Source organism: Peromyscus californicus, unplaced genomic scaffold (assembly GCF_007827085.1).
Source record: "Peromyscus californicus insignis strain IS unplaced genomic scaffold, ASM782708v3 Scaffold_2__1_contigs__length_46816999, whole genome shotgun sequence".
Classification (NCBI taxonomy): Eukaryota; Metazoa; Chordata; class Mammalia; order Rodentia; family Cricetidae; genus Peromyscus; species Peromyscus californicus.
In genome coordinates, this window is record NW_026294540.1 from 7807306 (window position 1) to 7822565 (window position 15260).

Genomic DNA, 15260 nt, shown 5'->3' on the forward strand with positions numbered 1-15260 from the left:
GGTCCTATCTCCCATCTGAGTGCTGAGGCGTGTGCGAGCATGTGTGCCCACACACACGCACTAAAAAAACAATAACAGTCATAAGCTGGTCACGTGACCCAGTGGCTCGGTGCTATCCTGACATGCACAAGACCTGGGTTCATTCCCGAACACTAGGACAATCAAAAAATATATATAAAAACTTCATAAATATGCTAAGCTTTTTGGTGAGGTTGTACCTAAATTGAATTCAGTTTCAACTCAAATTGTGTGTCTGAACCAGCTGTTCAATTACACGTTTCAGACCAGAGTTGGAGAGGTGGTGTTAACCTTTCTACATCCTGTCAGACTGGAAGAATAGGAAATAATTACCTCAAATATACAAACTGTTTAATGCAGACATGACTCTGATGGGTTTAATGATCCTTAATGTGTATAATGTGTCCCGGTCTTGGCTGAGTCTAAAGATATCATTTTAATGAGGATCTTGGTTCATCTCACCCAATTAAAGTTAAACCTCGATGAAGTTTTGAAGTTATTTGAGGGTGTTGAGTCCTCAGTCTCAGCAGATCAGTGATCAGAGATTTCAGTAAGGATGAGATCTGGAATTTTCTTATCTTTTCTTTTTTTTCCTTAGATAGGGTTACTCTGTGTAGGCCTGGCTGTCCAGAAACTCACTTTGTAGACCAGGCTGGCCTCAAACTCACAGAGAACCGTCTGCCTCTGCCTCTGCCTCTCGAGTGCTGGGATTAAAGACATGTGTTACCATCTCCTGGCTGGAATTTTTTAAAAATTGTGTTTATTTATTTTTTTTTAAATTTATATGTATGTGTGTATGCCTTTGTGTGTTTATGTGCACCACATGCCTGCAGGTGCCCATAGAGGCCAGAAGAGGGCAACAGATACCCCTGAAACTGGAGTTCAGGCAGTAGTGAACTACTCAGTGTGGATGTTGGGAATTGAACCCAGGTCCTCTGCAAGAGCAGCCAGTGCTGTTAGCTGCTGAGCCTTCTCTCCATCCCTGGAATTTCTTTTTGTCAAGGGTACCAAGATATAGGTTTATTTACTATGTTGATTACTAATGTGACTTAGTCAATTTTAATTTCGCCGCCATAGTCATGAGTACCATGACTGTCTTGGGCAGTGTGGTACTAAATGGAACATGGGTCTTGGTTCGGCTGTGAAGCTGCTTAGCCACTACCTTGATGTGGCTGGCCTTCCGTACATCGTTTATTCTAAATCATGCTGGTCTTTCTCAGGTATTGTTTGAGATAGGATCCCACTGTGTAACCTAAGCTGAACTTAAACTCTCAGTCTTCCTGCCTCAGCCTGGTGGATGTTAGTTACATCTATGTGCCCCCCACACCCGGCCGTCTCCCTCCCCATGGTTCAGGCAATGGGTGGTAAGGCTGCAGATTGCTCAGGGCACGCCTTCCCCGGATGTTTGTAACTGTTGCTTGACTCTGGCTCCCAGACTCGCAATTTGCCAGGGTCACAGGCGTGGGGATCAGACCTTCGGCCCCAGCCCTCACCTCCCGTCCTTCAGTATAGCACCCGCCCACTGGCCCTTTTCGTTTCCTACCGCCATTGACCTTTCTCACTTACATGGTTCAGAATGGAGGCACAAAGGGTGGGCCCCCCGCCCTACCAGTGTGTATTTCCCATACAGCGTATCCCCTGGAGAATGGTTAAGAGGGAGGGAGCTACAGTGTGTGCCTGGTGGATGGAGTGGGTGGGAGGTCAGTTAGTCTGACCAAATTGGAAATTGCGTTCAGCTTAGGTATGATTTAGGCTGGGACGTTTTTAAAGGTTAAATGTATTAGTTAATCAGCTCCCCTGAAGCCAGTGCTGGGCAAGAGAGGGAGCTGGTGCATATTTTGGGGGCCTCCCTGTTTCCAGAAAAGTTGAAAACGATTGCAAGGAAGACACAGATTACATTTGTGTTTTTTTCCTTTTTCTTTCTTTCTTTCTTTCTTTCTTTCTTTCTTTTTTTTTTTTTTTTTTTGATTTTTCGAGACAAGGTTTCTCTGTGTAGTTTTGGTGCCTGTCCTGGAACTCACTCTGTAGACCAGGCTGGCCTCGAACTCACAGAGATCCACCTGACTCTGCCTCCCAAGTGCTGGGATTAAAGGCGTGCGCCACCACTGCCTGGCCTACATTTGTATTTTTATTCTCCTCAACCCTGTACCTGTGCCTTCTGGGACTACTGACTTCAGGTGCCGAATCCCCACCTCCCCTGAACCTCAGCCCATCCACACGTGTGGTGCTACAGCCCCTCACTGCTTCAGCCTTGATGAGTCAAGGACAGCCAGACTCTCCCAGGACAGTGAAGTCCAACTCAGCACGGTTGAGCTTCTTGCCTCTCCGAACTATCTGGGGACCTTGTTTAGATGGAAAGAGAAGCCCCTGGTCCCAGGAGTCCTGGGGGCTTGGGGTGGAGCCGAGCAGGGGCTTAGCATGTGTATCATTAACAAGATCCCTAGGCAATCCTACAGTGAGCAGACTGTAACAACACTGAACTCAGGGTCGGGCCAGTCTTGGGGCCGCTCCATCCCTGTTGTTATGCTCGTGGCCTTAGCCAGGCTAATGGTCACACTGTGCCTCGGCTCTCTTCCCTCTAAGAGGCCTTTAAAGAACATAGGATGACAATCACATTTATATTAGTAAAGCCCTTATCCCAGAGCCTGGCACAGGGCAAGCACTATAGATTCTTGAATAATAGTTGGTGAATTAATAGCGTTATTATCAACAGACCAGTAGATACAGTTAGTATATAAAAATCAACAAGTGTCAATTTAACTACAAATACAATATGGCTCTATTTCAAATTATATATGAACGTTCATGTGTGCATGACTCTGTATTACATTATAGAAATAGTATAACTATATTATGGCAGCATATTATCATAATGTAAGTGTTAATATGATAACAGTGTTGAGGCTGAGGATGTAGCTTAATGGGTAGAGCCCTTGCCAAGCCTGTATGGAGCCCTGGGTTCCACCCCCAACACAGCATGAACAGGGTGTGGTGGTGGTGTGCATCTTTATGCTGAAGCATTCAGGAAGTGGAGGCAGGAGGGTCCAAAGTTCAGTCTCATCCTTGGCTACATAGTGGGTTTTCGGCCAGCCTGGGCTACATGAGACCTGTCTCAGAAACTATAAAGATTCCAATAATGAGTGTCTTCACTCTGTTGCTTTCTAGGACCTTTGGCTCTTTGTAATATTCCTTACTAGAAAGAGTAAAGAAAGAGACAAAGGGGAGGCTGGAGAGATGGCTCTGTGGTTAAGACGGTCCACTGTGTTCAATTCCCAACATCCATACTCAAGTGTTGCCTCTAACTCCAGCTCCAGGGGATCCAGCCCTCTCTCAGAACTCCATGAGCATCCGCATTCACATATTTGTGTACACACACACACACACACATACACACACACACTTAATAAAAATAATCTCAAAAAAGAAATAGAAAAGCCATCAGCTATCCTGAACTGAAAGCAGTGGGCAGTGGGATCCACATCCCTTGATTGCCCGGGACCCCTGTGGGCTTCTCTGCTCTGGGGTCCAGGCAGGGCAGAAGACACAGACCCCTCCCCAGTAGGGAACTTGCCTCAAGATGCAATATGGTCAGTTGTTTGAAAACATTTTCAGTCAGACAATTTTCTCCCCTGTCAGCCGGCCCCTCCTGCAGGGGTGTTATGACAATGGTCGCCCTGGCAACCGCGGGAAGGCCTTAGGCCTCTGGTTGCAGCTCCAGCGATTTCATTACCCTGGTGGGGTTTGACAGCCCTAGAGCTTTGGTAGCACAGTCAGGGAGCCGGTCCTGCCCAGGCTGTACCTTGAGAAAGGGCTCAGGGCTTCATGTCTGGAAGTCTGGTGGCCATTTCCAGTGATGCACATTTATCAAAAGACCAAAAAAAGAAAAAAGAAAAATGAACAGACCACTGGCTGTCTGCTGGGCAGGATCCAAATGCTGGGGGAACGAACACAGGCAGAGAGCGAGCCCCTGCTTGGAGCTGACAGGATGATGGGTGTGTGGCGGTGGGAAGGTGTAGCCATGGAAACCGGTAAACAGCATCATTTGCGATAAAGAGCGCTACCCGGGGTGTGGGGTGTGTGTGGAACTGGGTGTGCCAGGTTTGGAAGTGAGAACTCTGCAGGGTGGGAGGGAGACATCATTGCTGCCAGTAGACCTACCCCGTGGCAGGAGGGACAGGTACAAGGTCAGAACCCGTGGGTTCAGGACGATTAGTAAGGAGGCTGTGGGAATGGAGTTCTCAGGGCGGTCCTGAGGGCATGGTGGTTCTGTGCTGCCCGCCCGAAGGCTGGCTGTGTCATTCCTGGGCCCCAGGTGTCCCACCTGTGTCGTGGGTGTGGTATGATCCCCAGCCCCAGCCGGCTGGTAGGTTCACACAGGCCTGGAAGATTGGGTGCAGACCCCTCTTCAGCATACCCTGCCTTCCTCTCAGTTTTCCTGACCCATCGATCAGACAGTAGTGCCCAGGGGTGATGGCTTTAGGCGGTAGCAAACCAAACTCCTGTGTGTTCCCTGCAGGTTTCTGCAGTTTGATTTGGAGTGAAAAAGTTTCCTGTTTCCCATTAGGGATTTGAGACACGATTATTTTTAGAGCTGTCGCATGTCTTGACTTTTAATTTTTTTTTTGTTGTTTATGCTGCTAAATTTACCATCATGCTAATATGGAATACAGTAATAAGGCGCGGGGATGCTTGATGGAGTATGGGCCTGCAGACAATTTCCATTTCTGTGCGAGGGGCCGGGCTGCCCTCTGGTGTACAGATGGAGAATTGCACCCTAGGATCCCCGCACCTCTTAGCCAGGCTTGGAATGGCACCTGTGACCCCAGTAGCACTTCAGAGGGTGGGTGCACTTGGACCAACCTTGCCGTAATTTTTTTTGGGGGGGCGGGGGACAGGGTTGCTCTACTGCCTTGGCTGTCCTGTGCTGTGGGATGTTCTGTATGGCAAATGTGTTGCTAATTAGTCAATAAATAAAACACTGATTGGCCATTGGCTAGGCAGGAAGTGTAGGCGGGACAAGGAGGAGAATAAAGCTGGGAAGTGGAAGGCTGAGTCAGAGAGACACTGCCAGCTGCCACGATGAGAAACAGCATGTGAAGATGCCGGTAAGCCACGAGCCATGTGGCAAGGTATAGATTAATGGAAATGGATTAATTTAAGCTGTAAGAACAGTTAGCAAGAAGCCTGCCACGGCCATACAGTTTGTAACCAGTATAAGTCTCTGTGTTTACTTGGTCGGGTCTGAGTGGCTGTGGGACTGGCGGGTGACAGAGATTTGTCCTGACTGTGGGCCAGGCAGGAAAACTCCAACTACAGTCCTGGAACTCGCTCTGTAGACCAGGCTGGCCTCGAACTCACAGAGATCCACCTGCCTCTGCCTCCTGAGAGCTGGGAATAAAGGTCTGCGCCACCACTGCCCGGTTCTTGAAGGTGGATACTTTGAACTGCTTTTTTCCACTTTAGCTCTGCTCAGATTTGAGTTGAGCATGACCTAAAGGTCAATTAGACCACCAGGCGGGACGAGGCCAATGGTCAGGGGTGAAGCCACCAAAGGCTCTTACCCTGTGTCTGTTTCGGTGGAGAAGCAAAGAGAGACCCTGAGAGTGGGCATTGGATGTCCTGAATTCGCATCCTGGCCCTGCCACGTCTTTGTCTGTGTGACTTTGGGATGGGGGGGGGGTCCAACACCTCGGGCTCCATTTCCTCATCTGTAATACAGTTCCAATAATGTGACCCCCGTGTCAAGCATGCCAACACATTCAAAAGAAGAGACATCAGGAACCATTTAAAAAAACTAATTTAGGGATGTCGAAAGATTTATTTATTATCACAGTGATTTTTGGGTTGGTTCTGGGGCATGAACCTAGGACCTTATACATGCTGATCATATGCTCTGCCACTGAGCTACACTTCTAATGTGAAATTAGGAGCCAAAATTCACCCCAAGGGTACTTTCAGCTTGGCACACCTTTTCTGGTGACGGGCCAGCTTTTTCAGTTCCAGAGATTCTGTGGACAGAACTTTTGCAAAGATACGATAAAAATGACTCACTAGAAAATGAAACGGACAAAGAATGTGAGGCTGGCCTAGAAAACAGTTAGACTCAGCAGATACTGAGTGACTAAATGCTCTGGCTCTCTGGGCTTACCTGAAGGGGCGTGGCTCCTGTCTTCAGAACCCATCAGTCAGGAAGAGCACCGCCCTCCAGTGGAGGCGCGTGGTGTAATAAGCTTTGTGCTTTGAACCACCTCCCAGAACTATAAGAGAAGGCAGGAGAGCGCTTGCTTCCCTTAGCAAGCCCAGCGCTCCCGCCATTACTGTCCTGTGATAATGGATCCTTGCCGGGTAAGAGGCTGGCCCATCACTTCTGCATCTCAGATGCCCAGGCTGACCCTTGGCTGCCCTTCCCTCTTGGCTCTGACCACGTGGCCTTGCGGTTTCTGTTTGTCAAGTTGTCTTCCCAGAGATGGATGTGACTGCTCAGCTCACTTTCCCCCTTTTGATTCAGTCCAGGACCCAGCCCACAGAATGGTGCCACCACATGGAGGGTGGGTCTTTCCGCCTCAGTTAACCTAATCTAGAAATGATGGTGATTCGAAAGCTTGTCAGTTTGACAATCAGGATTGAGGATCACCTGTTCCATTCATCGGACTTGGGTTCAAGACCAGGGTAAAATCTGATGATCTTGAGTCAGTGATGACCTTGGGCCAATGACTCCACCCCTCTTAGCTTCAGTATTTCCCTTTGTCAAATGTGGAAGGTGATCAGAACTCAAAACTGTCACGAGGATTAAATGATTGATGAAAGGTGTCTGTCTTAGGACCGTCACTGGTAGCCATGATTGTGCTGTGACCTTAGTCTTGGGGAAGCAAGATTTCTAGGTAAACTGACTGCCATTAAAAGAGCTTTACTGGGCCGGGCGGTGGTGGCGCACGCCTTTAATCCCAGCACTCGGGAGGCAGAGCCAGGCGGATCTCTGTGAGTTCGAGGCCAGCCTGGTCTACAAAGCGAGTTCCAGGAAAGGCGCAAAGCTACACAGAGAAACCCTGTCTCGAAAAACCACAAAAAAAAAAAAAAAAAAAAAAAAAAGAGCTTTACTGGGGCTGGAGAGATGGCTCTGCTGTTAAGGGCACACACTGCGCCTTCAGGGGACCCGGGTTCGGTTCCCAGCTTCCACACGGCAGCTCACAAGGGTTTGGAACTCCAGCTCCAGGAAATCTTATGCCCTCTTCTGGCCATTTCGGGGTCCTATAGGTACATGGTGCACATACATCCATGCAGGTAAACACGCACATATAAAGAAAATAAAGTAATAAATTAAAAGAAAATGGCACTATCAAGTCAGGCATCACAACACACATCTGTAATGCCTGCATTCAGGAGGCTGAGGCAGGAGGATCAAGATTTTAAATCCAGCTTAGACTTAGCAGTAAGACCTTGTCTGAACACACGCACACACACACACACACACACACACACACACACACACACACACACACACACACACACACTATCTCAGCGTCTGAGAGTCCCTTTGTACTGTTTGCTGTCTGGTTTCTTTTTCACGTGATTAGGAAAATCATAGATTTGAGAAGATCTTCTTTATTCTAAGATCACTGAGAACAACATGGAATGATAGCCGGTAATCTAAGTTTCTTTTTATTGCATCTGTATGTGTGTGTGGTGCGCATGGTGTGTGTGTGTCTCACATGTTTGCGGGCACATGTGGATGAGGGTTGCACATGCTTGGATACGCACATGCATATGGCAGCCAGAGGATGCCATCCAGCGACTTCCTCCATCCCTCTCCATTTTACTGAGGCAAAGTCTCCCAAACTCAGAGCTCAACCATTCAGCTAGCCTACTCACCCTGGGAAGTCCTCTGTCTTCAGCTCTGAAAGCTGGCATGGTAGGCAGGCACCCTATCCACTCAGCTTTTGTGTGAATCCTGGGGATCCAAACTCTAGTCCTTATCCTCACACAATGAGTGTGACATAACACAACAAAACAAAAATGGCCGTACCCTGTGTGAGGACTTGTATGTGGTGTTTCAACAGGGTGGGTGGGGGGGCTCAGAAAACCTGGATGCTGGGATCATGTGTGTGGGTATTAACACACTCATGACAGGCTTGCTGAGGGGCAATGCCCTCCAAGTTCTGTCCCACTCCCTCTCTATTCCCGTTCACACCGCACAGCACCGGCATTCCAGCACGCTATGTTCCCAAGCCAAACTTTAGAATCTTGTATGTCCCCCGCCCCATCAACAGCAGGGGATGTATATCATTCCCTGAGGACAACTGAGAACAACCAATTAACAACAAGAATCAACAAGGAAAACCCGTCAGCGATCCACCATAGAGAACCGCTCACATTTCACACACTTCTGCAGCCATGGTCTGTACATCACACAGGTTTTCATGGTGTGTGGATGGAACCCAGGCCAGGAAAGTGCTCCTCTCCTGACCTACACTTCTAGGCTCCTTTAACTTTTTTTTTTTTCCCCCGAGACAGGGTTTTTCTGTATAGTTTTGTTGCCTGTCCTGGGTCTCTCTCTGTAGACCAGGCTGGCCTCGAACCCACAGAGATCTGCCTGGCTCTGCCTCCCGAGTGCTGGGATTAAAGGTGTGTACCACCACAGGACAGAAAGGGCTAGGGTTATGTAGAGAGACCCTGTCTCAATACCCACCTCCCCACCTCCCCCAAATCCCGCACCCCTCCTCCATGTGCTCTGTCTAATATATTAGCAACTTTCTTCATGTCCCCCCGCTTAAGTATTGGCTATGCCCTAAGCTCACAGAGTGGCTGCAGTCCAGCTTTTCCTGGTTTAATTGATTGACGGAGTGATAGTTGGATTTTTATGGTGCCAGAGGTCAACTAAGGCCTTTGTTCACATGCTAGGCAGCGTGGCCAGCGCCGCAGACCTGTTTGTGCTTTTGTTTATTTGAAATAGGGAGTCTCATTATATATCCCAGGCTGGTCTCAAACGCCTGGTCTGACAATCCTCCTGCCTCAGCCTCCCAAGTGGGTGGAATGAGAGGTGCCCACCACTACCGCTGGGCTCAGTTTGGTAGCTTTCTCCTCAAACAATACAACTGTGCTTCCCAGAAAACATTTTTATATTGTTTTGGTTTTTAAATTTCACGTCAAATGCATTTACATGAAACGAAACAAAAGGAAACACAAATCTGTCCCTGAGTTGAGGGACCCGCACCACTGGCCACTTGGTCGTCTCTGGCTGGAGGCTTCCCTCCCTCTGGACATTTGGCCCAGAGGTTGCATCGATGTCTCTGTTTCTGAAGGTCTGGAATCAAAGTAGACTTTGAGAGCACACCCACCAATCCGAGATGAAAGGCGGCTGGTACTTGGGGGACTCAAACTCTTGGAGTCAGGCAAAAGCGAGTGCCTGTTGCTCAGAGCCATACCCCTGCCCTGCCCTGCCCCGCCCTGCCCCACCTCACCCCTGCCCCTGCCTTTAAGGCACGTTTAAGGCAGTTGACTGGACACACAGTCCAGCTGGTGAGAGCTTGCTCAGACACTCATAGTCATGTAATAAAGCTTGGTAAGAATTTCTGCCCACATGGTGGTTTCTCTTGAAACTGTTTGGCTCTCTACCAGCCCCTGGCCCTGTATTACTCCAGGATGGCTTTGCAAGATCAGGACACCTAGCTGGTGTCTCCAAACGATGATGGTTGCTCAGTCAGTTTGGCTTGGTGTCTTCAGCCGTCACTGTTGGGGTTTGTGGTGGTTTGAATGTAATTGGTCCCCATAAACTCATAGGGAGTGACACTATTTGGAGGTGTGGCTTTGTTGGAGTATGTACGGCCTTGTTGGAGGAAGTGTGTCGCTGTGGAGGCGGGCTTTGAGGTTTCATATGTGCTTAAGCCACGCCCAGTGTCTCAGTTCACTTCCTGTTGCCTATGCAAGATGGAGAACTCTCAGCTACCTCTCCAGCACCATGTCTGCCTGCATGTTGCCATATCCCACCATGATGATAATGGACTGAACCTCTGAAACTGTAAGCCACCCTAGTTAGGAGTTGCCATGATCATGGTGTCTCTTCACAGCAACAGAAACCCTAACTAAGATAGGGTTTAAATTGTGACCCCCCCCAGGTTGTGTGTGGAAGTTGTAAGCCCTACTCATTTTATGTATTTTGTGTGTCTGTGTGTGCATACCTGCCATGGAGCATGTGGAGGTCAGAGGGCACCTCAAGGGTGTCAGTTCTCTCTGTCCACTGTGTGGGCCCTGGGAATTGAACTCAGGTCATCAGGCTTGGTGGCAAGCACCTTGAATTGCTGGGCCATCTTGCTGGCCCTCATTTCTTTAAATGTCTCTTATAGAGCTTTGCTTAATTATTGAAAAGATCGCTTGTGTATAAGGAAACAGAGCTACAGCTTGTTGCTTGGTACTGTTGGGTCCCCCATCCTGAGAAACTGAGTCTTACCCTCCCACATCGTTTCCTCTGCTTGACATACTGAGATTGTCCCCCCTTTCTCTCCCCCTCCCTCCTTCCCTCCTCCCTTCTCTCTCTTTCCTTCTAGATTGGTTTGTTTTTACTTATTTCTTTTTGTTGATAAGTGTTTGTCTGCATGTATGTACGTGCACCAGAAGAGTGCGTCGGATCCCCTGGAAGTGGAGTTACAGATGGTTGTGAGCTGCCGTGTGGGCGCTGGACACCAAACCCAGGTCCTCTGAAAGAGCAGTTCCCCCCTCTTAAGTGCTTAGCCATTGTTCCAGCCCCCTGGATTGCCTTTCTTTGGTTAGTGTTGTTCACTTGTACAGAACTAGCCATGGACAAAACAAAGCACTGTTCCTTTTGCATGTCCTGGCGTCTGTCCAGAAATATGGGCCAGGCCTCTTTGAAAAAGCACTGGCTAGCTCGCGGAGACTTGTGTATGACTTGCAAATCCAACCACCGAGCAATGTGTAAATGTCCTTTCTCCCTGCTCGGTTTCCTACCTCCGGTCTCCTCATCCCAGAGGGTTAAGGATCCTTCCAGAAAGAGGCTCCGCGTTTACAGAGAAATTCATGGGCACATTTTGCCGGGGAGCGGGAGGAGATTCTGTTTGTCAAGACGTCTTCGAAACTGCCGTCTGCCTCTACATAGCACACTTCGTCATTTTATTTGAGGGTGGTGTGAACAGGGCTTCTGGGACCCTCCCCACTTACAGCCCCTTATCACCAGAGAAATGTTTATGCAGCTGGGGTTATGCAGGTGTAACTATTCTAATATTACTGATGATAAACCGTAGTGGAACTTGTTTCATAGTGATTACATATACACATGATGTCACCATTTATTAAATATGAAAGCACGCATGCATACTAATGAGATGGGTATGCTTATTTGTTTTTATGTAAATAACTAAAACTTGACTGGACATTTGATATTTCACTCCGCAGAGTGTAGGACATCTGACCATTTCTTAAAGCCCATCGATATTTTGATTTTTATCATTGTCAATGCTGAGGACAGTGCTTTGCCTAAGAACAGAGTACAAGATGGTAGAAACATGTCGAGCACCATCTCAGAAACTGTTGGAAATTCAGTCCTAGTCCTAAGAGAATTTTTGCATGATTTTTAAAAATAAAAACCAAGCCAGGTGGCGGTGGCATATATATGCCTTTAATCCCAGCACTCGGGAGGCAGAGCCAGGCGGATCTCTGTGAGTTTGAGGCCAGCTCTAACGAGATACCAGAGGCCAGGCACTTTGTAAAGAAAGGAAATGTGTTTGGCTTATGATTCTGGCAGCTGGAAGGTCCAGACAGCCTGTTGCTCTGTAACGTGGTGGGGGAGGGGGAGGAACTGGCTGCAGGATTGGCTCGGGTTAGTGGGCATATCAGGGCTCCTCGCCCCTGCTCCCTGTGGCAGAGTCTCTGAGGCGTGTCTCTGTGCTCTCTGTCTCTGCAGAGCAAGCTGGTGAAGTACTTCAGCCGGCAGCTGTCCTGCAAGAAGAAGGTGGCCCTGCAGGAGCGCAATGCCGAACTGGATGGCTTCCCCCAGCTCCGCCACTGGTTCCGGATCGTGGACGTGCGCAAGGAAGTCCTGGAGGTGACCACAGGCAGTCCCGAACCCCTTGACCCTTACTGGCCAGAGACAGCCATTGGCTACTTCCTAGATGGCAGGGCTTGGGCTATGCCCAGTACAGACCCTGGCACATAGTAGGCCCTCAATAGGTGCTAGATGAAGGCTTACAGGACCCCAGATGTTATCTGAGTGGGAGTTAAGGGCAAGGCTCCAGAGTCAGCATTTGTAGTCGGGGGGTGGGGTGGGGTGTGTGGGGTGTGTGGGAGGTACTCTAGAGTCAGGACTTCGTTTAGATCTGCCTCTCAATGGAGGCACGCTAAGTCACTGTGTTGACCAGTGCTGCCCATCGACTTCACTGTGATGGGGGATGTTTCCTGTTTGTGCCATCTGATAGAGCGGCCATGGGCACACATGGCTTCTGGAGCACTAGGATTTCAATTAGTATGTGGGACCAAAGACCTGGCTTCTGAATTGTATTTCATGTAAACTGCTGTGGCCAGCCATCTTGGATCACAGAGACTCAGGACACCAGTCTTTTCCACGTGGGTCATGGAGGCTGGGGGGTGGTGCAGTGGGTGGAGTTCCTGCCGTTCAAACACGGGCCTGAGTTCAGTCCTCAGAACCCGCGCGTACAAAAGCTGGGCGTGAAGGCATGCCCTGGTAATGCCAGGGCTGGGGAGGCAGAAACAGGCGGGTCCTGGGGGTGGGCGCACACACACACACACACACACACACACACACACACACACACACACACACACACACTCCAGCATTGCATGAATTTCTACACCACTAGTTTCACGCCCAGGATGGCCAGAATGCCTGGGGGTGGCGTGTTTCTTAAAATATTTTTAGGATGAATGAAAGGCCACATTTTAGTTTTCTTTCCAATTACTGTGATGAAAGCAACGTTTTTGGGGGAGGGAGTGGGGGTTGATTGGCTCGCCATTCCAGGTCACAGCCCATCACTGTAGGGAGTCAGGGAATGAAGCAGTCAGTCACGGCCATTGTCAGCAGCAGAGAGAGAATGCATGCACACATGCTATTGCTGGGCTCACTTGCTCCTTTTTTTATCGTCTGGAGCCTGAGGCCTAGGGAGGATGCCGCCCATAGTGGACGGACCTTCCCACACTAAATTAACGTAGCCAGGACAATCCACCGTGTACCTGCCCACAACTTGATCTAGAGAATCCCTCCCCAAGACTCTCTTCCTAGGTGACTCTAGATTGTGTCCGGTTGACTATTAAACTAAGCACCATGGTACAAATGGTACAGTTTGATTGCACACCTCAGGGTACTTCTTAAAGGCTTGGGGATTATATAAATGTTTATGTACCAAGGGCCCTTCATGGGGCAGGTAAAGCGGAAGTAAGTCTTCTAGAGAAAGGTTTGAAAAATGGTGTTCTTCAAACTGTGCCTGATGGGCAGATGGTTTTTGTTTGAATGATCAGATCTGGTCTTATTTTATTTTGACCCAACAACTTAAAAACCTGTTTTCTAAAGTCTGGAGCTCTCTAGTTTCAAAGCCACAAGTACTGGTTATACAGAAGGGAATCCTTTTCTGACTTGATGAACCACAGTCGGCAGCCCCTTCGGGCCCTGAGGTTCCTCCAGTTCACCCCTTTTTGAGGCTCTAAGTCCCCCAGCCAGGGAGTGAAGGCTCCCTGCCTGCAGTTCACACGCTTGTCCACCAGGGGCTGCTCTCACGCAGGAAAGGGATCTATGGAGCCAGCTGTGAGATGTGCCCTGGGTTTGAATGCTGCTTCTCCACTCTTGCTTGTAACTTGGGCAAAAGGTTTAACTTGTCTGGGCCTGAGCATCCGGGTCTGCAGGCGGGGGTAACAAGTCACTTTGGCTGAGGATTCACTGCAATGGTAGACACCTTGTCTGGCATGTGTGAAAATCTAAGTCCAGTTCCCCAATAAACCAAACATGCACACAGATACGTACACATGCACACATATACTCACACACATGCATATCACACACATACACATCAATGTGCACACATGCACTCATGTACACAATACATCTATCACGCACACACATTGACAATATACATACACACTTATTCACACACATCCACACATATCTCTGGACCTCCATTCACATCTACAGGCACACATCCACATCTGCGTGCACACATACACAAACATACATACATAATATATATATATATTATATATACACACACACACACCCCTGCGTGTGCACACACACACACACACACATACACATGTGTATGTCCATACACACCTTCACTTTCACATGGCCTTTTGGCATTACTTGTGTGTTGGGTGCGGTAAATACTATCCCAGCTGGGATGATTTAACCAAAACACACACAAACTTTCTTTGGCCCAGGTAGTTACAGCTTTCTTCACTTTTCTTGTCATTAAAAAGGTTTGTGTGTGTGCTCTCTTAGGAGCCTAACACACACACACACATACATACACACACACACACACACACACACACACACACACACACACACACACACCCCTTTTAAATCATAGGATAAAAATGCACAGTTGGGGTCCCGCAGCAAGGAGAGGAGAGCTTTAGCTCGCACACCTGTCCCAGCTTTCACCGACTGTCAACGCCACGCAGTCTAGAACCACCTGAGAAAAGAGCCCCAACTGAACAATCATCTTCACCAGGGCGGCCTGGGGCCGCATCTGTGAGCATCTTGATTGCTGATTGACGCGGGCGGGCCCAGCCCACTGTGGGCGGTGCCTTCCCTAGGCACACCGACCCCGTGCTGTATAAGGAAGGCGGCCAGCCTGAGAAGAGGCAGCACGCCGTGTCCTTCTTCATTTTCTTCAGGGATGAGCTGTGACCTGGAAGCGTAAGCTGAGCAAACCCTTCCTCCCAGGTTGCTATTGGTCAGAGTGTTTTATCAGGGCAGCCGGGCTCAACCTAGAACAGCGTTGTTCTCTGTTCACCCTGCACCCCCAACCCTGGCGCGTCCAGCTGAAGGAGGCTTACCGGCACTGTGTTCCTACTCGTCTCTAGGTGACTCAGTTTTTGTCCCCGTCCCTGCCCTGACTTCACAGTCACTGTCTGGCCTCTGGCTTTTGCCCTGTAGCTCTTTTTTTTTTTTAAAAAAAATTATTTATTTATTTATTTTGGTGAAAAATGGAATTTATGGACTCTGCTTTATGCGACTCTGTATGTTATTGTAATACATAGTCATGGCCACAAGAGGGCAGAAG

The 15260-nt window shown here is 48.8% G+C and overlaps 1 protein-coding gene across 2 annotated transcripts in view; it reads left to right on the top strand.

Moving 5' to 3' along the window:
* Nucleotides 1–15260, top strand: part of Ksr2 (kinase suppressor of ras 2) — a 379014-nt gene that overhangs the window by 76845 nt on the left and 286909 nt on the right. For both annotated transcript variants that reach the window (XM_052755170.1, XM_052755169.1), the window contains exon 2: nucleotides 11930–12070. In XM_052755170.1, the coding sequence (XP_052611130.1) occupies nucleotides 11930–12070 (141 nt within the window). The remainder of the gene's footprint in view (nucleotides 1–11929; nucleotides 12071–15260) is intronic.